Raw genomic sequence first — 26,403 nt, forward strand, 5'->3', positions numbered from 1 at the left:
TCAAATGAAAGCAAACACCGGAGAAAAGTGCCTATTCAATAAACGGTGGTGCAAGAACTGGATAACCACAAGTAAAGACTGAACCTTTCACCACTTACGAAAATTGACTTAAGGCGATCTAAGACATGTAATGATAAAAATCGTAGAAGAAAGCATAGGAAAAAGTCTTCATGATGTTGGCCTGGGGAAAGATTTTATGAGGAAAACTTCATTGGCAGTCACAACAATAAAAATAAACAAATGGGACTTAATTAAGCTGAAAAGCTTCTGCGTGCAGCTCAAGACACAAGTAAAGCAAAAAGACAACCTTCAGAATGGGAAAAGGTTTTTGCAGGGTATGAATCTGAAAAACAGTTGATAACTAGGGTCTATGGAGAACTCAATCAACAAAAAAAGAGCCAACAGTCCCATAGGTCTCTGGACAAAAGGCATGAATGGAACTTTCTCTGAGGACGACAGATGAATGGCTAACAAACTTATGAAAAGATGGTCATCATTCCTGATGGTCAGAGAGATGTAAATCAAAACCACCCTGAGATGTCACCTAACCCCAGTGAGAATGGCCCACAGCACAATGTGTCAAAGCTGCAGATGCTGGTGTGGATGTGGAGAGAAGGGAACACTTTCACACTGCTAGTGGGACTGCAAACTAATACAACCTCTTTGGAAGAAAGTAAGAACTCAAAGAACTCAAATTAGACCTCCCATTTGATCCTACAATCCCATTGCTAGACATCTACCTAGAAGGAAAAAAATAAAAAATAAAAACCTTTATTATAAGGGCATTTGCACTGATTTGTTTATTGCAGCTCAATTTACAATCTCCAAGATGTGGAACCAACCCAGGAGTGGATTAATAAACTGTGGTATATGTTTACCATAGAATGCTATTCAGCCATAAAAAAGAGAGGGACTTTACATTCTTCATATTTTCCTGGATCGATTTGGAAAACATCCTCCTAAGTAAAGTATCACAAGAATTGAAAAGCAAGTATTCAATGTACTTAATACTATTATGAAGCCAGCAGATGATCTAATGCATGCCCACATAAGGAAAAAACTCAAATCAATTCATCGTGAGGGGAGGGGATGTGGGGGAGGGGAAGAGGACAGGAGAGAGGGGATTGGTGTTCTCACCTAATGGGCACCCCACTGTGGGACACAACTACCACAGGGACTCTACCTACCTAACAGATGCAAACATTATAACCTAATTGTACTCTCAACATTAATCTGATATTTTAAAAAATTTAGTTTGTAATTTTGTGTCACTGTCTGTGTAGCTGAGGAAACGGAGGCCCATCTTAGTTACGATTCAGGTAAGTTCCCAGCCTCATTGAAGAAGCCACCTGGGCTTGAGCCCTGTGCAGTGATCCCTGGGTCCCGGTGGTCACTCCCACACAAGTGTGCTAGCTAGAGCCGTGCAGAGGCAGGGTGGAGGGGAGGAGACAGTGTAGGGTAAATGGAAGCTCATGCTGTCACTCAGGTCTGGTCCCTACTAATTAATTCCACGACTGGAGCTGAGTGTGGGGAGCAGGCCCCCGTGGGACAGAGTGCTGATGCATGCCTGACTCTTCTGATTCCTTCTCTTCCTGTTGTGCTCTCTGACTTTCATCTTCCGTTAGCATTTCTCAGGGTTGTCTCACGTCTGTTACTGTGACTGTCTTGTTTTCCTGCTGAGACTGGCTGGAGACAGGGAGTCTTTCTGTATCGTTAGCACTCAGCCCTGTGCCTGGATTGACCCATCCACTTCACTTGATGCCTTCTGAGTGAAGATAATACATGTATATACAAATAAATATTTATATCATAATATTAATATTTGATGGGTCTTAAATAGCTACCTGGAATACTTCCAACTAAAAATGGGGCTTGAGAATCTCCTTACAAAGCCAAGCCTGGGCAAACGTTCTAAATTAAGTTGATGTTTACGGAGCTGCAGCTGGTTGTTCCCACAGGGAACAGGCTGGTGTGATGCTGCCGTAACTCATTCTCTGGATAGAAGCCAGAGTCTGTCATTTACTTTATGAGAACCTCCCATATGCAGCATTTCTTGGGGACAGAGAAATAAACATCACTCTGTCTGGACTTTGTGGCTCTTTGGGTGAGGGCCAGTACAGACGTATGTGACAGGTTATGTAGGAAGGGGTTTGGACAGACCCCTGTTGAGCACGTGCTGTTGCATGTTTTTGGCACACAGTTGCAGCAGTGCATTCCTGTGGTGGGTTCATGCACCTGCCCAGAGGAGTGCCCCACTGCAGGGCTGCCAGACTCTGCCGCCTGCCAGTCTCTTATCTCTGTCTCAGGGCTGCTCACCTGCAGCGCACAGTCTGCTTTGCTTATGACAGTGGTTCTCAACCTTCCTAATGCCACAACCCACAGGTTGAGAAGCTCTGGCTTATGATTTGCTTGTGATTTATTGGTGTAAGTGACAGAGAGGTCATTTTGGTAGGAGTGGAGCCCTCAGCCTTGGTGAAGAGCTGCTGTCTCTGGAGTGTGGTCCTTTGGTGCTGACACTGCCTCTGTGCTGGAGCCCACATCACTTTCTGTCTCAGGTGGATGTAGCCATGAAAGTTCAGATCAAATGTGTTGTCTCCAGCATGCGACTGGGAACCCCGAGCCCCCTTCTCTTGCTGATATTTCCTATAGAAATGTGTTTTTACGTGGCAGGAATCATTTCAAGACTGCATCATTGTGTTGTATGCCAAGAAATGCCTTGAATTTTTAAAGTGTCAGTTTTGTCTACTAGAAAGAGTTTGAAATTTGGAGTCAGACAAAACTGGTTGAGCCTGGGGCTCTGCCCACCTTACTGTGTAAGATCGTGTGTCTGTGGGGAGTAACAGTGCCTCCTTCACAGAGTTCTCAGCTCATAGTGAGTACCCAGAAAATGTTATTAATTCACAATAAGAAGTGAAGTCTAAACTATAAATCAAGAAAAGTCCTTTATTACCTGGGAGGCTTTTTACACCGTTTTTATTATCCTCTGCAGCTTCCAAATACCTTTACTATTATGACCAACTATTTGTTCTGCATATATGAAGAATTAAACTTTCATCACACATTTACAAAATAAATGGATGTTTTTAAGTTTCCAGAATTAAAAAGAAAAAGTGAGTCTTGCAAGCCATTTTGTGTGTTTGAGTTGAAATGCCCCTGGCTCAGCAGCTGAAACAGGTGTGTCAGGAACACTTGGACATTTTATTTATGCAAACTTACTGGCCAGAACGCTTGCCAGGCCAGGGAACGTTCTGACCTTCTTTCATGAGACAGCAGCTTTTTGCCTTTGCAAGCAGAATTTCATCTTTATGTCTGGGCTCCACTATACAAAGACAGTTGCTGTGGTCTGAATGTTCCCCCAAAGTTCATGTGCTGGAAATCTGATCCCCAGTGCAACAGTGCTGGGAGGTGGGGCCTTTAAGGAGTGATTAGGCTGCGGGGGCCCTGTCTGCATGAATGGATTAATGCTGTATCTGGAGAGTGGGTTGATTAGGCTGTGGGGGCCCTGCATGAATTAGGCTGTGGGGACTCCTGCATGAATGGATCAATGCTGTATCTTATGGAGAGTGGGTTCCTGGAATGGATCAATGCTGTATCTTATGGAGAGTGGGTTCCTGGTAAAGGGTGTGTTTGTTCTCCTGTGGGTGCACACTTGTGTTCACTTGCCCTTCTGCCTTCTGCCGTGGGTGATGCAGCAGAAATCCCTCACCAGATGAGGCCCTCAACCTGGGACTTCCCAGCCTCCAGAGCAGTAAGAAATAAACCTCTGTTCCTTATTACTTACCTAGTGTCAGGTATTCTGTTGCAGCAACTCCAAACAGACTAGGAGAATGGCCCTTTTGCCATCTAGGTGGCTTGGCGGTTTTCAGTGCAGCTGTGTGACCCTCGCATGCTGTGCCAGGTGCCAGGGACATGGAAAGCCTCTCTGTCTTGGAACTCACATTTCCTGGGGGTTTCATGAGCCAGATTGGGGGCAGGAATTGGGAAGGGGTAGATTTGGTGATAGCTTTCAGCAGGAAGAGGCAGTGCTAGACTTGAGATAGACTGGGGACAGAGACAGGGCGGTGATGCGGCGGTCGATGAGGGGAGAAGACTATGCTGAGGGGTTGGGGCTCGTCCCAGGATCTATTGCTTTGTAACCAGCTACCCCAGAACTTAGTGGCTTAAAACAACCATCATGTTGTTAGTGTTTATCGCACAGTTCGGGAGTTCAGGCAGTTCTGTTGCAGGTGGTGTTGGTTGAGGTCAGCTGATGGTGGTCAGCTGATGGATGGGCTGGTTTGCAGAGTCTGTGATGGCTTCACTCACATGTCTGCTACCTTAGCTGGGTGGCTGGAAGGCTGGGCTGAGCTGGGACTGCTGATCAGAGTGCCTGTGTGGACCCCACAGTGTGGTGACCTGGGTAGCTAGGTTTTTTACATGGTGGATCAGGCTCCCAGGAAACCCGGACAGAAGCTGCAAGGCTTCTGTGCACCTGGCTTAGGAGGTCTCAGAGCTTCGCTTCCTACATGCTGTTGGTAAGCAGGTCACTAGGGCCAGCCCAGGGTTAGGTAGAGGGAAATTAGACTCCACTTGTCAAGGGGAGAGTAGCCAGCTGTCCTTTGATAGGGCACCCCTGGGAGACTTGAAAGCCAGAAGGCTGGATGATGTGCTAGGTGGTAAGACACGTGCTCAGGTACACTTTCACATTTAGGGGCCACGATCAAATGATAGTGGACTAAAAAGTCAGCTAGTTCTGGAAGTAGAATAATGGGTGTTGCGTTCTTTTGGGGATTCTTGGCATTATGAGGAGATGGGAGTGTATGTGGGTACTCAGGGCAAGCCTTTAAGTGGGTGAGATCACCAGTGACCTGCTCTTTCCCAGACTGGGACCATGCATCTATTCTGTTAACTGACCTCTTAGCAGAGTAAACACTGTTGAGTTACGCCTTTGCTTGTCTTTGCTCATCTTTCTCTTCGTCCTGCTCTTGGTCCTTCCCTGCAGGGAAGGGGTTGTTCCCTTAAAAGTTTGTGTTTCCTAGGTTCCCTCCCAACCTTCCTCCTTCCTTCTTTTGCATCTTTTCCATGAGTAACCTCACTGATTCTCATGATTCTGACTGCCACCTGCGTGGTGGAGGCCCCAGGTCTGTAACTGTCTGAACTCCCCCAGCTGTCTAACCACTTGCCTCCTGCACGCCTCTTCCTGGGTGTCCTTGTGATTCCTCCTATTTCTAATACTGCTGTCAGCCTGGGCGGGCCAGACATCTGTATGACTTCCTCTTCAGCTGCCTCTCCCTCTGTGCCTCCAGACAGGTCACAGGTACTGTTCATTTTGCTTTAAAGCTGTGGTCCTCAGCCATGGCTGCGTAAACTGTCACTTGTGGAGCTTGGGAACCTGGAGGGCTGCAGCACCGCCCAGACTTCCTGCAGCAGCACCTCTTGAGATAGGTGTGTGCAGTTCTGCAGAGCTCCCCAGTGGACTCTGATGCTCACTTCACACTGAAAAGAGCTCCAAGGCTTTTCTCCTGTCCTGGCTTTCCCACCATCACTGCTGTAGTTTAGGCCTCTGTGGTTTGCTGTGGCTGCCATAACAAATGACATGAACTTGGTGGCTTACAATGAAAGATGCTGATTCCCTCACAGTTTTAGAGGCTGCAAGTCTGAAATCAGCTGCCAGCAGATCCCTGCTGCCCGGAAGGGGTGGTCCTTGGGTGCCTCCTCCAGTTGCTTGTGACCCCAGGTGTTTCTGGGCCTGTAGTTGTGTGTCTCCATTCTCTGCCTCCACGTCCATGTGGTCAGCTTGTCTCCATCCCAGTGACTCTTACAAAGACACTTGCTATGGGATATAACGTCCACCAGTAATCCATAGTGATCTCATGTTGAGATTCTTACATCTGCAGACTCCCTTTTTCTAAAAAGTCATGTTCACAGGATCCAGGATTGGGCACATGTTTTGGGGGCCACCATTCAGTCCACTCCACACCCCCCAGCTATGATGGCTCTCCTATGTGACTATCTTGCTGCTGGTCTGCTGTCCCCCACAGTCTTTCCCGCACTGTGCCACCCTTGTCCTACTCCTGTTTCCAGTCAGGCTAGCCACTGGCTTAGCACTTGCCCTCAGGTGGAAAGCTGTGCCCCTGATCGGGCTCCAGGCTGGTAGAATCTGGCCCCTGCCCTTCACCGTCCCTGTCCCCTCCTTCTCCTCTTGAATTCCATGCTCTCTGCAGTCCTCCCCACCTGGAGTCTGCTGCCCTGTCCACCCCCCCACCCCCTACCCCCCACTTAGTGTTATTGCTGAGATGTTAAGGCAATTCAAGCAGTTTCCCCCCGGACGTCATTCCCATTGCCTCTTCCTGTGCTGGTGGCTCTTCCTGTGACTTGTGTATTGCGTCACTTGTTTTTGTGCCTTTCCTCCTTAGTGGGGATCTGATCACTGTCACTCTAGTTTAGTGCTTGTCATTGTAAATGTCAAATGAGTGACCATGTGGCCTAACGTAACTAGAAACTTGGCTCTAGGTTTTCCACTACTACTATAATTATTTCCAACAGGATTTTTCATCTAGACATATTGAGTTAAGTAGGCAGTTTGTAAGTAGACTGGCTTATTATTTGCTTAGCCTGTAATATCTGTGCATCTTTGCTCAGGCAATTTAAATTAAAATGCTGCTCCAGGTATTAAAGTTGACATTTCTGATTTTTTTCCCTACGTATTGATATGGCTTTGGGTTTGTAAGTAGTAGAAAGCAACCTGAGTTAGCTGAAACTAGAAAGAATTTCACCAGGAAGGGTGGGAGTGCTTCTGGGCCGGGATAGGATCCTCTTTTCATTGCCCGTTGCTGCTCTCTCTGTTCACCTGTGTGCTCTTCACATTCTGCTTCTTCCACTGTGTAATAGTGTGACAGCCCCGCAGCTCCTGTGTTTGCATTTTATAGCTCTTGTCACTGACAGAGAATGGATGGCTGTCTCTCAGACCCAGCTTGCTATTTTTCAGGGTGAGAATGTCATTGGCCAGCTTGGGTCAGGGTCAGCCTCTGGCCCAATCAGCTGCGGGGTGGTGGGGAGGAGGCCGGCTTGGCCACTACATGCAGACCTGGTGTGGGGGCTCATCTTTGAGGGTTATAAAGTAATACTAGAAAAGGCTGCACAGGTGTGGGTAGTAGCTAAGGAGAGTGTGCCTCAGGCTGCTAGGCAGCGCCTCTTGACCAGGCTTGAGGGGCTGAGAGGGGTACGCAGCGCAGAGCCAGGTGAAATGAGGCGGGTGGGCAAGTGCCAGATTCCTGCTGACAGCCTCCGGTCCACCGCAGTATGTTCCTCTGACTTTTCCTTTAGTATAGAATGTGCAGCTTGATTTAAGTGTGTGGAAATATATTAAAACAAAGTGGGATTGTAATGGTTGTTGACTCATGGATACTTTACAGTGGTGATCACAGATATATTTAAGAAAATTATGTACATTATTTTCATCTTGCCTGAGAAAAAGAGAGGAATAAGACTTGAAATTCTTTTTAGTTTAGAGACATTTTTTTTATATAGCTGACATTCTTTGGTGATGGAAATAGAGATTCAAAACCCAGTGGGAATAATGTCCAGTGAGGATTTAAAGCCATTGTCAGACTGTGGTTGCTATGTTGACTTGTGAAACAGACAAGCACAACCCCTGGATCCAGCTTCTGCTCTTCTCCCTTGGGGCTCACACTCGACACCCTTCTGCAATTCCCTTCTCTCTGGGGTAGCTGGAGAAACCAGGAAGTCCTGGGGTCTGCAGGACAGATAGGACGGGAACGACCACCAGTCTTGCTGTCCCGGACTGTGGTGCTCTGAGTGAACCTTGGGCAGGCCTATTTACCCACATAAATTTTAGATGATTCCCTTCCCTTCTAGTTTTTTTCTTGAAAAGAGCTTCTGCCAGGTAGAAGCAGAGAGCAGTTGTGTCAGGGTGATGGTGTGGGACAGCAGCAAACACACTGGAGAGAAGACCTAGAACTAGAAAACTCAGCTGAAAGTGGAAATCCTAACTGCAGCCCTGCATCTCTTTTGAGCACTGGTGTTAGCTAAATACAAGAAATCTGCTTAAGGACATGATATGTTTTCTAGGTGAGTTTTTGTGTATTAAAACTTAAATGCATATTTTTTGCGAGCTAATTTTTGCCAACAAAAAGTATTTAATTTCTGCAAGCTATCTTTGGCTAACCCAACAGTATAGGGTTCAGACAGAAATGGGGATGACTATAGAGAATTCAGAACTTTTAAGAAAGCAAGTGATTAAATTTTCTTTTTACAAATACAGATCCTACAGCCAACGTTAACATTATCTAAAAGTGAGAGATGAGGTTTGACTAAGAGGCTACTTTCTAACTAGCTCATTTGAAATGTTTCTGGGGTGTTTCTCTGGAGTGCGTTAGGATGGCGCGCTGAGCCGGTGCTGCGGCGGCCGCGCTGGTTCCCTGCCCGGTGGGTCCAACCGTGTGGACTGGAGACTTGCCCCGTGCACCCCTCGCACTCTTGGCCGGGATTTCACCACAGCTCTGGTGGGCCTTGCAGCTCTTCTGTGGGTGTCCGTGGGCATTGCTGATGCCATTCCTGTCATCTCCCTGTTCCTCTCACTTTTATGCTTGGACCTTGCAGAGTCTGCCAATAACTGAGCTCTTTCTTTCACCCTTTCTAGGTACAATGGGGCTTTACCCAATGGCGACAGAGGGCGGAAAAAAAGCAGATTCGCACTCTACACGCGGCCCAAGGCCAACGGCGTCAAGCCCAGCACGGTGCACGTGCTCTCCACGCCCCAGGCCTCCAAGGTAGGGCACCCTGGGCCTGCCCGCTGGCTGGGGAGGGGGCTGCCCTGCTGCTGTCTCAGACGCAGGGCATTTCTCAGGCCAGCTGGGGACGGGTGGTGCTGTGGTGACGTCTGTGCTGGGGGCAGTGCCTGGACCAGAAGTTCCCTGCACGGCCACTTACCCCAAAGAGCCGTCTGGGGACTCGGGAGTGTCTCCCCTCCCCAGTGTGTGAGTGGGACATGCTCCGCTCTGAGCCCTGCTTCCCAGTGCAGGGGGACTGTCCAGTGTGCAGTGGCTGCCCTGGAGACGCTGCTGTTCTTTATACTTAGGAGTTTTCTTGGTAGTGTCTTGGCTTAAACCCAGGAAGATTTGTTATTGACCTTCTTTTAAGTGTAGTAGGTGTTTTCACATAATCTGCATATGTGTGGAACTGAATTTGTGTGATTATTAGAAAAATTGTAAGTTAACAGAGCTAAGTGACATACATCACTATACATATTATCATGAGTTTGAAGTCAATAAAATGCTGCATTTAAAAAAAGGATTATTCGTTTTCAGATATGTAAGTTGAGAAATCTGTGTTTCCACTCTGGTTGATATATGTTACATATTGCATTTGTTACACTTTCTTAACTAAAATTCTTTTTTCTCTTAATTTTTTTAATTAAATTGTAACTGTGTACATTAATTCATTTATGGGGTACAATGGGCAGATTTGATATACACTGTGGAATGCTTACATCAAACTGGTTAACATAGCTTTCATCTCACTTACTGTGTTAAGACATTTATACTCTACTCTTAATAGATTTGACATGTACCCTTGCAATATGCACCATAGGTGAGGTCCCACCAAATACCCTCCACCTGGCCTCTCCCTTCCCCTCCCTTCCCTTCCCCTCTCTCCCTTCCCCTCCTCTTCCCCTCCTCTTCCTGGGCTATTGTTGTGTTTTATCATTCATATGAAAGTGTGGGTGATTATGTATTGGTTTCATAATAGTACTGAATACATTGGATGCTTTTTCTTACATTCTTGAGGTACTTTACTAAGAAGAATATGTTCCAGCCCCATCCATGTAAACATAAAAGAGGTAAAGGCTCCATCTTTTTCAAGGCTGCATCATATTCCTTGGTATACATATGCCACAGTTTGTTAATCCATTCATGGATCAGTGGCACTTGGGCTTCTTCCATGACTTGGCAATTATGATTTAGGCTGCAATAAACATTTTTGGTCTTTTGGATATATACTTAGTAGAGGAATTGCAGGATTGAATGGCAGGTCTACTTTTAGTTTCCTAAGTGTTCTCCAAACTTCTTTCCAAAAAGAACATATTAGCTTGCATTCTCACCAGCATTGGAGAAGTGTTCCCTTTTCTCCACATCCACACCAACATTTGTAGTTTTGGGATTTTGATATGTGGGGTACTCTTAACTAGAGTTAGATGGTATCTCAAGGTGATTTTGATTTTCAGTTGTCTGATGATTAAAGATGATGAGCAATTTTTTCATGTGTCCATGGGCCATACGCTTGACTTATTCAGAGAAGTTTCTGTTCAAGTCCCTTGCTCACAATGAAATGGGATCACTCGTTCTGTTCTTATTAATTAGTTCAAGTTCTCTGTGGATTCTAGTTATCAAACCTTTGTCAAAAACATAACCTGCAAATATCTTCTCCCATTCTGAGGGCTGTCTACTTGCTTTAATTACTGTGTTTTTGGATGTACAGAAGCTTTTTAGTTTTATCAGATCCCAGGAATATATTTTTGGTGTTGCTTCAATTGCCAGGGGGGTCCTCCTCATAAAATATTCTCCCAGGCCAGTTTCTTCAAGTGTTTCCCCTGTACACTCTCCAAGTATCTTTATAGTTTCATGTCTTAAGTGTAAATCTTTTATCCAGTGAGAGTCAATTTTTATTAATGGTGAAAGGTGTGGGTCCAGTTTCAGTCTTCTACAAGTCGCCAGCCAATTCACTTAGCACCATTCATTAAAAAGGGAGTCTTTCCCCCAATGAATGTTTTTGATAGGCTTATCAAAGATCAAATGACGATAAGTAGCTGGGTTCATCTTTTGGTTTTCTATTCTGTTCCGTACATCTACCTCTCTGTTTTGGTGCCAGTACCATGCTGTTTTGATTACTATAGATTTATAGTATAGTCTGAGGTCTGGTAGCATGATTCCTCCTGCTTTGTTTTTATTTCTGAGTAATGTGTTGGTTATTCAAGGTTTTTTCTGATTCCATATAAAATGAAGTACTATTTTTTCCAGATCTTTAAAGTATGACAGTGGTGCTTTACTGGGAATTGCATTAAATTTATATATTGCTTTGGGTAGTATGGATATTTTTACAAGGTTGATTCTTCCCAGCCATGAGCATGGTATGTTTTTCCACTTGTTAATATTTTCAGCTATTTCTTCTCTCAGAGTTTCATAGTTCTCTTTGTAGAGATCTTTCACGTCCTTTGTTAGGAAAATTCCCAAATATTTCACTTTCTTTGGCACTACTATAAAAGGAATAGAGTCCTTGGCTGATTTTTCAGCTTGACTATTATTGGTATGTATAATGCTACTGATTTGTGAGTATTGATTTTGTATCCTGAGACACTGCTGTATTCCTTGATCATTTCTAAGAGTTTTGTAGTTGAGTCCCTGGGATTTTCCAGGTATAAAATCATATCATCTTCAAAGATTGAAAGTTTGATCTCCTCTGACCCTATTTGGATACCCTTGATTGCTTTCTCTTGCCAGATTGCAATGGGTAAGACTTCCATTACTATGTTAAAAAGCAGTGGAGATGATAGGTAACCTTGTCTGGTTCCTGATCTGAGTGGAAATGTTTTCAGTTTTACACAATTCAATATAATATTGGCTGTGGGTTTACTGTTGATGGCCTCTATCATTTTTTTTATTTTATGTTATTTTATTTTATTAAATCATAGCTGTGTACATCAATATGATCACGGGGCACCATACACTTAGTTCATAGACCATTTGACACATTTTCATCACATTAGTTGACATAGCCCTCCTGGCATTTTCTTAGTTACTTTGCTAAGACATTTACATTCCACATTTACCAAGCCTCACATATACCCTTATAAGATGCACCACAGGTGTGATCCTTTCAATGCCCCTCCCTCTACCCACCTCCCCCCTCCCTCCCCACTCTTTCCCCCTTCCTCCTATTCTTAGGTTGTAACTGGGTTATAGCTTTCATGTGAAGGTCCTAAATTAGTTTCATAGTAGGGTGAGTACATTGGATACTTTTTCTTCCATTCTCGAGATACTTTACTGAGAAGAATATGTTCCAGCTCCATCCATGTAAACATGAAAGAGGTAAAGACTCCATCTTTCTTCAAGGCTGCACAGTATTCCATGGTGTACATATACCACAATTTATTAATCCATTCGTGGATCCATGGGCACTTGGGTTTTTTTCCATGACTTAGCAATTATGAATAGGGCTACAATAAACATTCTGGTACAAATATCTTTGTTATGATGTGATTTTTGGGTATATGCCCAGCAGAGGAATTACAGGATTGAATGGCAGATCTATTTTTAGATCTCTAAGTGTTCTCCATATATCTTTCCAAAAGGAATGTATTAATTTGTATTCCCACCAGCAGGGCAAAAGTGTTCCCTTTTCTCCACATCCACGCCAAAATCTCTGGTCTTCAGATTTTGTGATATAGGCTAGTCTCACTGGAATTAGATGATATCTCAAAGTAGTTTTGATTTGCATTTCTCTGATGATTAAAGATGATGAGCATTTTTTCATATGTCTGAAGGCCATGTGCCTGTCTTTTTCAGAAAAGTTTATCTTCAAATCCTTTGCCCAACCTGCGATGGTATCCCTTGTTTTTTTCTTGCTAATGTGTTTGAGTTCTCTGTGGATTCTGGTTATTAAACCTTTGTCGGAGACATAACCTGCAAATATCTTCTCTCATTCTGTGGGCTGTTTGCTTGTTTTACTTACTGTGTTCTTGGCTGTGCAGAAGCTTTTTAGTTTGATCAAGTTCCAATAGTGTATTTTTGAAGCTGCTTCAGTTGCCTGGGGGGGGTCTTTCTCATAAAAAACTCGCCCAACCCAATTTCTTCAAGGGTTTTCCCTGCACTGTCTTCTAGTATTTTTATAGTTTCATGTCTTAAGTTTAAATCTTTAATCCAGTAAGAGTCTATCTTGGTTAATGGTGAAAGGTGCGGGTCCAGTTTCAGTCTTCTACAGGTTGCCAGCCAGTTCACCCAGCACCATTTGTTAAATAGGGAATCTTTTCTCCACTGAATGTTTTTAATTGGCTTGTCAAAGATCAAATAACGGTAAGTAGCTGGATTCAACTCTTGGTTCTCTATTCTGTTCCAGACATCTACTTCTCTGTTTTTGTGCCAGTACCATGCTGTTTTGATCACTATCGATTTGTAGTATAGTCTGAGGTCCGGTAGCGTATTTCCTCCTGCTTTGTTTTTATTTTTGAGTAATGTCTTGGCAATTTGAGGTTTTTTTCTGATTCAATATAAAACAAAGTATTGTTTTTTCAAGATTTTTAAAGTATGACAGTGGAACTTTAATAGGGGTTGCGTTGAAGTTATATATTGCTTTGGGTGGTATGGACATTTTAACAATGTTGATTCTTCCCAGCCATAAGCATGGTATGTTTTTCCATTTTTTAACATTCTCGGCTATCTCTTTTCTTAGAGTTTCATAGTTCTGTTTATATAGGTCTTTCATGTCATTTGTTATATAAACTCCCAAATATTTCATCTTCTTTGGCATTGCTGTGAATGGGATAGAGTCCTTAATTGTTTTTTCAGCTTCACTATTGTTGGTATATATAATGGCTACTGATTTATGAATGTTGATTTTGTAACCTGAGATGCTGCTGTATTCCTTGATCACTTCTAAGAGTTTTGTAGTAGAGTCCCTAGTGGTTTCCAGATATACAATCGTATCATCTGCGAAGAGCGAAAGTTTGATCTCTTCTGACCCTATGTGGATACCCTCGATCACCTTTTCTGCCCTAATTGCGGTGGCTAAAACTTCCATTACAATGTCAAGAAGCAATGGAGACAATGGGCAGCCTTGTCTGGTTCCTGATCTGAGTGGAAATGATTCCAATTTAACTCTGTTCAATATGATATTGGCTGTTGGTTTGCCGTATATGGCCTCTATCAGTTTAAGAAATGTCCCTTCTATACCAATTTTCTTAAGTGTTCTGATCATGAATGGATGTTGGATGTTATCAAAAGCTTTTTCTGCATTGATTGAGAGAATCATATGGTCTTTGTTTTTTACTTTATGTGCTGAATTACATTTATAGATTTACGTATATTGAACCAGCCTTGAGACTCTGGGATAAAGCCAACTTGATCATGATGTATAATTTGTTTGATGTGTTGCTGGATTCTGTTTGTTAGGATCTTGTTGAATATTTTTGCATCTATATTCATTAGTGATATCGGTCTATAATTTTCTTTTCTTGTTGGGTCTTTTCCTGGTTTGGGGATCAGGGTGATGTTTGCTTCATAGAACATGATGGGTAGTCTTCCTTCTTTTTCTACCTTTTGGAACAGGCTGAGTAATGTAGGTACTAATTCCTCTTTAAAGATTTGGTAGAATTCTGATGTAAAAACATCTGGTCCCGGGCTTTTCTTTTGGGGGAGGATTTGTATGGTTGATGTTATTTCCAAACTTGATATGGGCCTGTTCAACATTTCCACTTGATTTTGGTTAAGTCTTGGAAGGTGATGAGCTTCCAAGTATCGGTCCATTTCCTTCAGATTTTCATATTTCTGAGAGTAAAGTTTCTTATAATATTCATTAAGGATTTTTTGGATTTCTGAGGAATCTGTTGTTATTTCATCTTTGTCATTTCTGATTGATGATATTAGAGCTTTTACTCTTTTTTTCCTGATTAGGTTGGCAACGGTTTATGTATTTTGTTGATCTTTCCAAAAAGCAAGGTTTTTGATTTATTGATCTGTTGTATTATTCTTTTGTTTTCAATTTCATTTAGTTTTGCTCTGATTTTGGTTATTTCTTTTCTTCTTCTGGGTTTGTGGTTGGAGTATTTTTCCTTTTTCATTTGTTTGAGATGTCCCATTAAGTTGCTAACTTCCTCTCTTTCCGTTCTCCTGAGGAAGTCTTGCAGTGCTATAAATTTCCGTCTAGAACTGCCTTTGCGGTGTCCCGGAGGTTCTGATAGTTTGTGTCTTCATTGTTGTTTTGTTCCAAAAATTTGGCAATTTCCTTCTTGATCTCATCTCTGACCCAGCTATCATTCAGCATGAGGTTATTTAATTTCCATGCTTTTGTATGAGTATGCACATTCCTGTTGTTGCTCAGCTCAAGTTTTATTCCATGATGGTCCAAGAAGATGAATGGAATAACTTCCATTCCTTTAAATTTACTGAGGTTACACTTGTGACCTAAGATGTGATCGATTTTGGAGTACGTTCCATGGGCTGATGAGAAGTATGTGTATTCAGTTTTGTTAGGATGAAATGTTCTGTAGATGTCTGCTAAATCTAAATGCTGGATGGTTAGATTTAAATCTAAAATTTCTTTAGTCAGCTTTTTGATGGAGGATCGATCCATCACTGGCAAAGGAGTGTTAAAATCTCCGACTATTATGGAGCTGGAGGAAATCAAGTCGCTCATGTCTGTTAGAGTTTCTCGTATAAATTGAGGTGCATTCTGGTTGGGTGCATAGATATTAATAATTAAAATCTCATCATATTGAGTATTACCCTTAAGAAATATGAAGTGACCATTCTTGTCCTTCCTTACTTTTGTTGGTTTAAAGCCTATTGTGTCTGCAAATAAAATTGCAACACCTGCGTTTTTCTGGTTACCATTTTCCTGAAATATGGTTGACCATCCTTTCACCCTGAGTCTGTATTTGTCTTTTAAGTTAAGATGTGACCCTTGTAAGCAAGAGATATCTGGCTTGAGTTTTTGTATCCAGTCAGCTAACCTATGTCTCTTTAAAGGACAGTTTAAGCCATTCACATTAATGGAGACTATTGGTAAGTTTGGTGAAATTTTGGGTATCGAGTTTTTCAAAAGTCCAGTGGACATTTTTAATCTTTTCACCATTGTAGAAGTTGGAGTTTGATCAGGAGTTTCTGAGTGAGTTTACGTTTGTAGTAGAGTATTGGGTTGGTCGTTATGGAGGATAGGCCTGAGAATATCCTGAAGAACTGGTTTGGTTGTAGCAAATTTCTTCAACATATGAATGTCATTAAAGTATTTAATTTCTCCATCATAGATGAAACTCAGTTTAGCTGCGTACAGGATCTGGGGTTGAAATTTATTTTGCTTTAGGAGATTAAAAGTCGATGACCACCCTCTTCTGGCTTGAAAAGTTTCAGCAGAGAGATCTGCAGTCATTCTAATGTTCTTACCTTTGTAGGTAATGGCTTTCTTTCGCCTGATAACCTTGAGAATTTTCTCCTTCATGTTAACTTTAGTGAAGCTAATTATGATATGTCTGGGGGATGACTTATTGGGGTTGAATCGTGCTGGAGTTCTGAAACTGTCTGCTATCTGTATTTCAGAGTCTCTAGGCATGTCTGGAAAATTGTCTTTCATAATTTCATGCAGAAGGGCCTCTGTGCCCATCGTTGCCACTTCATCGTTTTCCGGAACTCCTGTTATTCGTATATTGGCCTTCTTCGAATTATCCCAGAGCTCTCTAAGAGAATAATCTGTTTTTGTTCTCCATTTCTATTCCTCTTTGAGAGTTTGGGATCGTTCAAAGACTTTATCTTCGATGTCAGAAATCCTTTCTTCTGCTTGGTCCATTCTGTTGCTGAGGGATTCTACTGTAATTTTCATATCTTTAAGGGCTGCAAATTTTTGCTTCAGTGCGTCTGAGTCTTTGGTGGTTTTGTCTTTAAATTCGTTAAATTTTTGAGACAACTTTTGAATTTCTCCTCGGATTTCTAATTCCATTTTATCAATCTCGTCTGCAATCCAAATTCTGAATTCGATTTCTGACATGTCTGCCAGTTGTTTATGAATGGGATCTTCAATTATATCTGCCGTATCTTTCCTTGGGAGGTTGACCTGTTCTGGTTATTCATGTTACCAGATTTTTTCTGCTGATTCTGCCCCATGGTTGTTTTACTCCCTTTGATTTTTCCCCTGGGGTTTAGTTGAGGGCCCGTTCAGTGTTGTGGCCTAAGAGACTGGGGCCCTGTCTGGTGTGGTGGTTCTGACTCATTTTCAGCTGGCTTCTGTTTGACCCCAGTGAAGCACTTGCTCTGGGTTGAAGTCTCAGTTCTCAGAGTCGGCCCTGCCCTGTAAGTTTTCCGGGTCTGTGAGTCACCTCAGGCAAATCCTATACTCAGGGGTGGCCTCCTCTGGTTGCCCAGGGAGGCAGGAGGTGTGGCTTCAGCCGCCTCAGGGAACTGCCGCTCTGACATGGGTTTCCCCCAGGCTCACTCCTGTGTCCCAGAGTCAGGACCGACCAGCCTCAGTTCAGGCACTGTCTACGCCCCTACAAATCCCCCCAAGAATCTGGACTCCCAGGGGACAGATCTCCAGATCCCAGAGTGAGGGTGGGGTGGGGCACCGGGAGCCCAGAGCTGCCTGCAGCAAGTACACTCAGTTCCTCCCAATCTTTAGCTCCCCTGCACTGCGGCAGCCCAAGCCTCCAGGTTTCAGAGTGAGGGCGGGGTTGTTGGGAGCGGTGGGAGCCCAGGGCTGTCGGCAGTGAACACTCTCAGTTCCACTTAGTTCCTTGCCCAGCCGCTGGCAGACGCTCAGGTCTGCAGATCACTGAGTGAGGGTGGGGGGAGCGATGGGAGCCAAGAGCTGCCAGGAGTCCAGAGCCGCAGGGAGCCCAGAGCCACCAGCAGCGAACACACTCAGTTCTACCCAGTTCCTTGCCTGGCCACACGGCAGGCGCTCAGGTCTCCAGACCACAGAGCGAGGGCGAGGGGAGCACTGGGAGCCCAGAGCTGTCGGCAGTGAGCACACTCAGCTCCTCCTATTCTCTTGCCCAGCTGCACTGCCGCAGCTCAAGCCTTCAGGCTTCAGAGTGAGGGCGGGGTGGGGGGAGCAGCTGGAGCCCAGAGCCGCTGGCAGCGAACAGACTCAGTTCCACCCAGTTTCTTGCCCGGCCACACGGCAGGCACTCAGGTCTCCAGACCACAGAGCGAGGGCAGGGGGAGCGCCGGGAGCCCAGAGCCACAGGGAGCCCATAGTCACTGGTAGTGAGGTCACACAGTTCCACTCAGTTTTATGCCTGGTTGTATTGTTGCCCAAGGAGGGCTGCTGCATGACGCCTCAGGGAAGCACTGCCCTGTTGAGGGTCGCCCTCCGCTGACTGTCCTCACCTCTCTCCCGTGCCCCAGAATCAGCGCTGACCAGCCACAGCTCGGGGACTGTCCTCTCCCCTCTTGAAGTCACCCAAGAATCCGAACTCCTGGGGGACAGGCTTTCAGACCGCAGAGAGAGTGGAGGGAAGTACTGGGAGCTCAGAGTTGCTGGCAAAGGATATTTACAGTTTTATACAGTTTTATGCCTGGCAGGAGAATGCCTAGGCACCCTAGTAAGGGAGGTAGGTCCAGATTTTAGTAGGTCTGTCCTGTGAAGTGTAGTGGGAGGGCGTTTGATTTTTGCCCATTTGTTTGTGGGGCTCTTAAGCCAATCAGATGGTGGAGGGGGGACTCCCGTCCGCTTGGTGGTGGGTTTTGTACCTTTTGTTTGCATCCTTCTGGTCGCAGCTCTCCTCAGCGGGGTTGATGTGCGTTCTTCATCTTTCTCGCTTGGTGCTGCTCGAATCCATCAGGTTACTTGCTAAATTTTCGTCCCTTAACTCTCCTTCAGGACGGGAGCCTCTGTGAAAAGCTGGCTTCAGTCCACCATCTTTTCTCCCCTCTAGATAAAGGTAGTTTTCTTAGGAAGCCAAGTAGTATTGTGCATTTCAGCTGGCTCAAGACGGGGTGGTGTGTGGGTTTTACTCCAGGGACAGTACAGCATCTGAGTCTCCATGGAGACCAGGTGTGCTGGTGTGAGACTCCCAGGAGCCCTCAGCTTGTGGGGCACGGTGCAGGGTGGGGGCTGCAGGATGTAGGGCCTCTATCATTTTAAGAAATGTCCCTTCTTAAGTGTTCTTATCATGAAAGGATGCTTGATATTATCAAAAGCTTTTTCTGCATCAATTGAGAGAAGCATATGGTCTTTTGTTTTGTTTATGCGGTTATTGTATTTATAGATTTATGTATGTTGAACCAACCTTGGAAACCCTGGGATAAAACCAAGTTGAACATGGTGTATAATGTGTTTGAGGTGTTGCTGGATTCTGTTTGCTAGGATCTTACTAAATAACTTTGCATCTATATTCATTAAAGAAATTGGTCTATAGTTTTCTTTCCTTGTTGGGTCTTTTCCTGGTTTGGGGATCAGGATATTTGCTTCGTAGAATGTGTTGGGGGTATTTTCCTTCTTTTTTTATGTTTTGGAAAAGGTTATGTAATATGGGTACTAGTTCCTCTTTAAAGGTTTGGTAGAATTCTGAAGTGAAACCGTTTGGTTCTGGACTTTTCTTTTTTGAGAGATTTCGTATAGTTGATGGTATTTCAGTACTTGATATAGGTCTATTCAGCATTTCCAATTCTTTCTCGCTGAGTCTAGGAGGGTGGGGTGCTTCCAGGTATTCGTCTGTTTTGTTCTGATTTTCATATTTCTGAGAATAGAGTCTTTGGTAGTAATCATTAAGGATTTTTTAAATTTATTAGGTGTCTGTTGTTATTTTGCCTTTATTATTTCTGGTTGATGGTATTAGGGATTTTACTCTTCTGTTTCTGGTTAGGTTAGTCATAGGTTTATCAGTTTTGTTAATCTTTTCAAAAAACCAACTTTTTCATTCATTGGTCTTTTGAATAATTCTTCTGTTTTCAATTTCATTTAATTCTGCTCTAATTTTGGTTATTTTTTTTCTGCTGCTGGGCTTGGGGTTGGAATGTTCTTCCTTTTCCTGTTGTTGAAGATGTCCCAATAAGTTGTTGAGTTCCTCTCTTTCCATTCTCTTGAGGAAGGCTTGCAATGCTATAAATTTCCTTCTTAGGACTGCCTTTGCAGTATCCCATAGATTCTGATAATTTGTGTCTTCATTGTTGTTTTGTTCCAAAAATTTGGTAATTTCCTTCTTAATCTCTTCTGTGACCAAGCTATCATTCAGCATAAGGTTATCTAGCTTCCAAGACTTTGTATGAGTTCGAAGATTCCTATTGTTGTTGAGTTCAACTTTAATTCTGTGATGGTCTGAGAAAATGCAAGGAATAATTTCTGCTCTTTTAAATTTGCTGGGCTTAGACTTGTGACCTAAGATGTGATCAGTTTTGGAGGATGTTCCATGAACTGATGAGAAGAATGTGTATTCAGTTTTATTAGGATGAAATGTTCTGTAGACGTCAGTTAAGCCAAGTTGTTCTATAGTCAGGTTCAAGTCCAAAATATCTTTACTTATTTTGATCTTGGAGGATCTATCCAACACTGGCAAAGGGGTGTTAAAATCTCTGACTATTATGGTTCTGGAACATATCAGATTTTTCATGTCTGTTAGGGTCTCCTTTATGAATTGAGGAGCATTCTGGTTGTGTGCATAAATGTTAATAATTGAAATCTCTTCACGTTGGGTGTTTCCCTTGACAAATACGAGGTTACCATCATTATCAATCGTTACCATTACTGGTTTAAAGCCTATTGTATCTGTGTATAAAGTTGCAACACCTGCTTTTTCTGATTTCTATTGTCTTGAATCATAGATGTCCATCCTTTCACCTTGAGTTAATTTTTATCCGTTAAGGCAGCAGTTCTCAACCTGTGGGTCGCAACCAACAGGAACTGTATTACAGGGTCGTGGCATTAAGAAGGTTGAGAACCACTGTTTTAAGGTAAGGTGAGATTCTTATGCATCAGATGTCTGATCTGAGTTTATGTATCCAGTCAGCCAACCTATGCCTCTTTAGAGGACAATTTAAGCCATTCACATTAATTGACAGAATTGAAAAGTGTAGTAGTGTTTTGGGTGTCATGTTTTTCAAATGTCTCGTGTATATTTTTAGTCCTTAGCCTACTGTGGAAGTTAGGTTTTCTTCAAAAGTTTAGGAGTGATTTTACTTTGGCCATGGAACATTCTGCTAGTTGTTATGGAGGATGGGACTGAGAATATCCTGGACAGCTGGTTTAGCTGTGGCAAATTTCTTCAACATTTGTATGTCATTAAAGTATTTGATTTCTCCATCATAGGTGAAGCTTAGTTTAGCTGGGTATAGGATCCCGGGCTGGAAGTTATTTTGTTTTAGGAGATTGAAGGTTGAAGACCAACTTCTGGCTTGGAAAGTTTTGACTGAGAGTTCAGCCAGTCATTCTGATATTTCTTCCTTTGTATGTAATGTGTTTCTATGTCTGGCTGCTTACAGAATTTTCTCCTTTGTTTTAACTTTCCGGAAGTTAATTACAAAGTGCCTAGGAGATGTTTTGTTTGGATTGAGATGTGCTGGGGTTCTGAAACTGTCTGCTATCTGAATTTCAGTATCCCTTGCAATGCTTGGGAAATTCTCCTCCAAAATCTCTTGGAGTAAAGCTTCTGTTCTTTTAGGACTATCCTCTTCTCCTTCAGGAAGTCCTATAAGACAAATGATTGATCTTTTGGAGTGGTCCCACAATCTCTCAGGGAAAGATCAGTTTTTGCTCTCCATTGGTCTGCCTCTTTGAACATTTGGGCATATTCAAAAGCTTTGTCTTTGATTTCAGAAATCCTTTCTCTGCCTGCTCTGTTCTGTTACTAAGGTATTCTACTGAAAATTGGAGCTCCTCAAATAATGTTTTCATTTGCCTGAGTTTTACTATCTGCTTTCTCATTATGTCCGTATCCTTGGAAAATTTGTCTTTGAATTTGTTTACTTTTTGAGACAACTTTTGTACAACTTTTTGGATTTCAGTATCCATCTTTCCCCCCAATTTATTCATCCTATTTCCTGTCCATATTCTGAATTCTATTTCTGATATTTCGGCCATTTGTTTATGAATGGCATCTTCTGACATATCCCTTTTATTATGCCTTGGGGGAATTGATTTGCTCTGATTATTCATGTTGCCAGAGGTCCTCAATTAAGAGGTGCTTAATTTCTGTAGTTTGGGTATTAAAACTAGAAGGGTGTGGTTGTATTGGGGGTTCTAGGAATGTTAATTAGCCCTTTACCAAAAGCAGGGATTAGTGATTGTGCCTTTTTCCTTACAGCTTTACAAAGGTCCCTTTCAGACCTGAAGCTAGAGACTGTGAGAACCAGATTGTTGTGATAGGGCTGGCTGGCTCTGTATTGTAGTCAGCCAACCACTATCCAATCCAATTGAGTCACAAGATAAGAATACAATCACAGATAGGGATTATACGGGAAACTAAGATCCCCTGCCCCTCCCCAGCAACTACTACATGAGGAGTCCGTCCCTCCCAGTTCAACACAACCTCAGTTCCACCTTGTAGGCTACCCGGGTGTACTGCCCAAATCAATAGTTCCAAAAGCAATTGTCCCGGGCAGTACAAAACACTGCTCAGGTGTGAGAGTTTGATCAGTGACCAGCAACCTGGCAATAGGATTCCACAGGCAGCTCAGACCCAGAAACCCAAGATGTTGGAGTTTGGCTCTCTTTGAGGGTCAAGGGGATGGGAAGGTTTGCCCAGGCCAAGAGTCAGCCAGAAGAATTGATGCCTCCTTCCCCACCCTATGCCGTGGCTTCGCTTTGCCACTGGTTAGCCCCCTAGGGCTGTGGCCTGTCTCCCTTCAATAGGAGGAAGTGACAGAGATATGGGCCTGCCTGAGACAAGGGAGATCAATGCCTCCTCTGAAATAATGCCTCCAGAAGCAACCTCTTGGGTTTGAAGTCTGGCTCCCTGGCTCCCTCTAGCGTTCAACAACTTCTCCACCCAAGGCTAGTGCTGCAGTGTCTTTGTCCCGGCTGAACTCTGCTGTGGGCTGGGTGAAATTAGAGCTCAGAGAGGGTGTGTTTCTGTCCCAGCACCGCCCTGGGCTGGTACCTCCGCTGCACATATTGTAGTGGTGTTTGTGACTGTTTGTGACTGTGTCCTGGCTATGCTCCTCTGTGGGATAGGGGAGCCTCTGTGGGAAGCTGGTTCTAGTAGGCCATCTTGCCCCCTCCCTCTGTGTATTCAGTTTTATTAGGATGAAATGTTCTGTAGATGTCTGTTAAGTCCATTTGTTGTAGAGTCAAGTTTAAGTCCAGTATTTCTTTGTTTAGTTTATTCTAAAGGCTTTGTTTAGTTTATTCTGGAGGCTCTATCCAGCACTGCCTAAGGGGTATTAAAATCTCCAACTGTTATAGTGCAGGAAGATATCAAATTGTTCATGTCTGTTAGGGTTTCCTTTATAAATTGAGGAGCATTCTGGTTGGGCGCATAAATGTTAATAATTAAAATCTCTTCATGTTGAGTGTTTCCTTTGACAAATATGAAGTGACTATCCTTATTTTTCCTTACCTTTGTTGGTTTAAAGCTTATTGTATCTGCAAATAAAATTGTAACCCCTGATTTTTTCTGATTTCCATTTGCCTGAATCATAGATGTCCATCCTTTCACCCTCAGTCTATTTTTATCCTTTAAGGTAAGGTGAGATTTTTGTATGCAATAGATATCGCCCTGAGGTTTTGTTTCCAGTCCTGTGCCTCTTTAGAGGACAGTTTAAGCCATTCACATTAATGGAGAATATTGATAAGCATAGTAGTGTTTTGGTTGTCGTGGTTTTCAAGTGTCCAGTGGATAATTTTAATCCTTTCACCATTATGGATGTTAAGTTTTGTTCAAGGTTTTCTGGGTGAGTTTACTTTGGTAGTAGACCATTAAGCTGATCATGGTGGAGGATGGAGGGCTGGTTTACTTAGGGGAAATTTCTTCAACATGTGTAAATCAGTAAAGTATTTGATTTCTCCATCACAAATGAAACTCAGTTTAGCTGGAGAGAGGATCCTTGGCTAAAATTTGTTTTTTTTTAGGAGATTAAAGGTTGATGACCCTCTTCTGTCTTGAAAAGTTTCAGCTAAGAGATCTGCAGTCATTCTAGTATTTTTCCCCTTATAGGTTATAATTTTCTTACATCTGGCTGCTTGCAGAATTTTCTCCTTCATATTAACTTTGGAAAAGTTAATTACAATGTGTCTAGGAGATGTTTTATTTGGATTGAGTCTTGCTGGGGTTCTGAAACTGTTTGCTATCTGAATTTCTATATCTCTTGCCATGTTTGGGAAATTCTCCTCCATTATATCTTGGAGTAGAGTATCAGTGCCTTTAGGACCATCTTCTTCCCCCTCAGGAATTCCTTTAAGGCAGTGGTTCTCAACCTTCCTAATGCTGCAGCACTTTAATAAAGTTCCTGTGGGTTGCAACCCATAGGTTGAGAACTGCTGCTATAAGGTGAATGTTTGCTCTTTTGGACTGATCCCACAACTCTCTCAGGGAGTGATTCATTTTTGCTCTCCATTTCTCTGCCTCTTTGAACATTTGGGAGTATTGAAAAGCTTTGTCTTCAACGTCAGAGATCTTTTCTTCTGTCTACTTAACTCTATTACTGAGGGATTCTATTGTATTTCTCATTTCTTTGAGGTCTGCAATTTCTTTCCTCATTGTCTAAAGCCATGGAGATTTTGTCTTTGAATTCATTGATTTCTTGAGACAGCTTTTGAACTATTCCTAGAAGTTCTAATTCCAACTTTACTTCCTTTCTATTAATCTTATTTGTCGTCCATATTCTGAACTCTATTTCTGACATTTCAGCCATTTGTTTAGGAATGGCATCTTCTGTTGTGTCTCTTTTGTCATTCCTTGGGGGAGTTGATCTACTTTGATTATTCATGTTGCCAGAGTTTTTCTGCTGGTTCTGCCTCACGATTATTTTTCACAGTTTGACTAGAGAAGCTGGTAAGGTGTGAAATTGGATTGAGGGCTCCTGGAGTTGTAGTCAACTAGCCATTTACCAGGGAGCTGGGACTGGTGACTGCGGCTTTTCCCCTATAGCATTACAAAGGTCCCTTTCAGTCCTGCAGGCTGAGACTCTGGGGACCTGCTTGTTCTGATGGGACTAGGGGGCTCTGTCTTATATACAGCCAGCCTCTATCCAATCCTAGTAAATCAGTGGCTTTGGGATGAAATCTCAGCTGGGGAGAGATACAAGCTACTGAGATACCCTGCCCTTCATGGGCAACAACTGGAAAAGGAGAATCAGTCCCTCCCACTACAACACAACCAGGGCTCAAGCTTGGAGGGTCCCTGGGTGGCCAGCCCAGGTCAAGAGTTCCAAACCAGTTGTCCCAGGCAGCACAATCGCTGTTCAAGTGAGAGAGTACAAAAGGTCTCCAGTTGCCAGACAGCAGGGCTTACTGGCTGTCTACTGGCAGTGATGTTCTCTGGTGATCCATGGAGTCAGAAATACCTGCCCAACAAAAGAGTTAGTTCAGGGGATGGTGCCTCCTTCCCCACCTTTCACCTCCATCACACCCAGTCACTGGTAATCCCATGGGGCTGTGGCCCAGGTCCCTTCAATGAGCAAATGTGCCAGAGATTTGCGCCTGCCAGAGTCAAAGGGGAGTCATTGCCTCCTCAGCCAGGCAACTGCACTCTGCCACCAGCAGGTGGGGGAGCTGAAGCCTGACTCCCTCCAGTGCTCATTGGAAACTGGAAAGTGTTCCACCTGAGTCTGTTCTAAGCTGGGGGTTAACGTTGCAGTGTGTGATTCTCTCCCTCAGATACCGCACCTCTGCTCCAGCCGCAGTCATCCTCTGGTAAACTGCAGGGTGAAGTCTGGCTCCACTGAATTGGGACGGTGTCTCTCCCAAATTCGACCCCATGCTTTGGAGGTGCCACCTCGGCTGCTGCAGTTGGAGGTGCCGCCATGTGGGTTCCAGCGCTAGGCAGTTTCATAACGCTGGACCAGTCCCCCTCCCCTTGCGTCTCTCCGCTCCTACTCAAGTCACAGTTTCAGCACAGCTGCATCGAGGCCCATGCAATGCCCAGCCCTAGCAAGGAATGGCCAGACACTCCATGCTCTGCAAGGGGTAGGCTTCCAGCCTGCCAAGAGACAGGGAAAGGGTGGACTGGGATTTCAGAAAGGCAGGGAAAATATTTGTTCAACTTTTATGCTGGACAAGAGAATACCCAAGCTCACAATGGGATCTCTCTGGAGAAGGAGTCCTGGCCTTCAGTGGCTCTTCGCCCGTATGGTGAAACTAGAGGTCTTCTGTGCACTGCTTGCTTGTAGAGAGCACACAGTGAGCCACTCTCTTGGGGGAGGAGATGGACTGTCATCCTCTTTGGGATGGGTTATGTGCCTGAAATTAGCTTCCTTGGTGTTGCTGCTTGCCTCAGCAGGGATGATGTGCACTTAACAGTCTTTTCTCTCAGCTCAGCTCCTGACCTTCAGCTTTATTGGGTTCATTCTGGATATTATCTCTCCCTCTGGATGGGACCTTCTGTTGAAAGCTGGCTCTAGTCGGCCATCTTGCCTCACTCCCCACCCCCAAGTAAAATTCTTTAATGTGCAATATAGTTTCTTTTGCTATGGGCTAGTTATGTTTACCTTGAGCACGTCATGTGGGGCTAGTGGCTGTACATCTACATACACCACACGTTTTGAC

At 43.7% G+C, this 26,403-nt stretch overlaps 1 protein-coding gene across 2 annotated transcripts in view; it reads left to right on the plus strand.

Moving 5' to 3' along the window:
• Positions 1-26,403, plus strand: part of PELI2 (pellino E3 ubiquitin protein ligase family member 2) — a 231,254-nt gene that overhangs the window by 63,601 nt on the left and 141,250 nt on the right. For both annotated transcript variants that reach the window (XM_053602954.1, XM_053602953.1), the window contains exon 2: positions 8,642-8,771. In XM_053602954.1, the coding sequence (XP_053458929.1) occupies positions 8,642-8,771 (130 nt within the window). The remainder of the gene's footprint in view (positions 1-8,641; positions 8,772-26,403) is intronic.

The sequence above is a fragment of the Nycticebus coucang genome, chromosome 9 (genome assembly GCF_027406575.1).
Source record: "Nycticebus coucang isolate mNycCou1 chromosome 9, mNycCou1.pri, whole genome shotgun sequence".
In the NCBI taxonomy this organism is placed as follows: domain Eukaryota; kingdom Metazoa; phylum Chordata; class Mammalia; order Primates; family Lorisidae; genus Nycticebus; species Nycticebus coucang.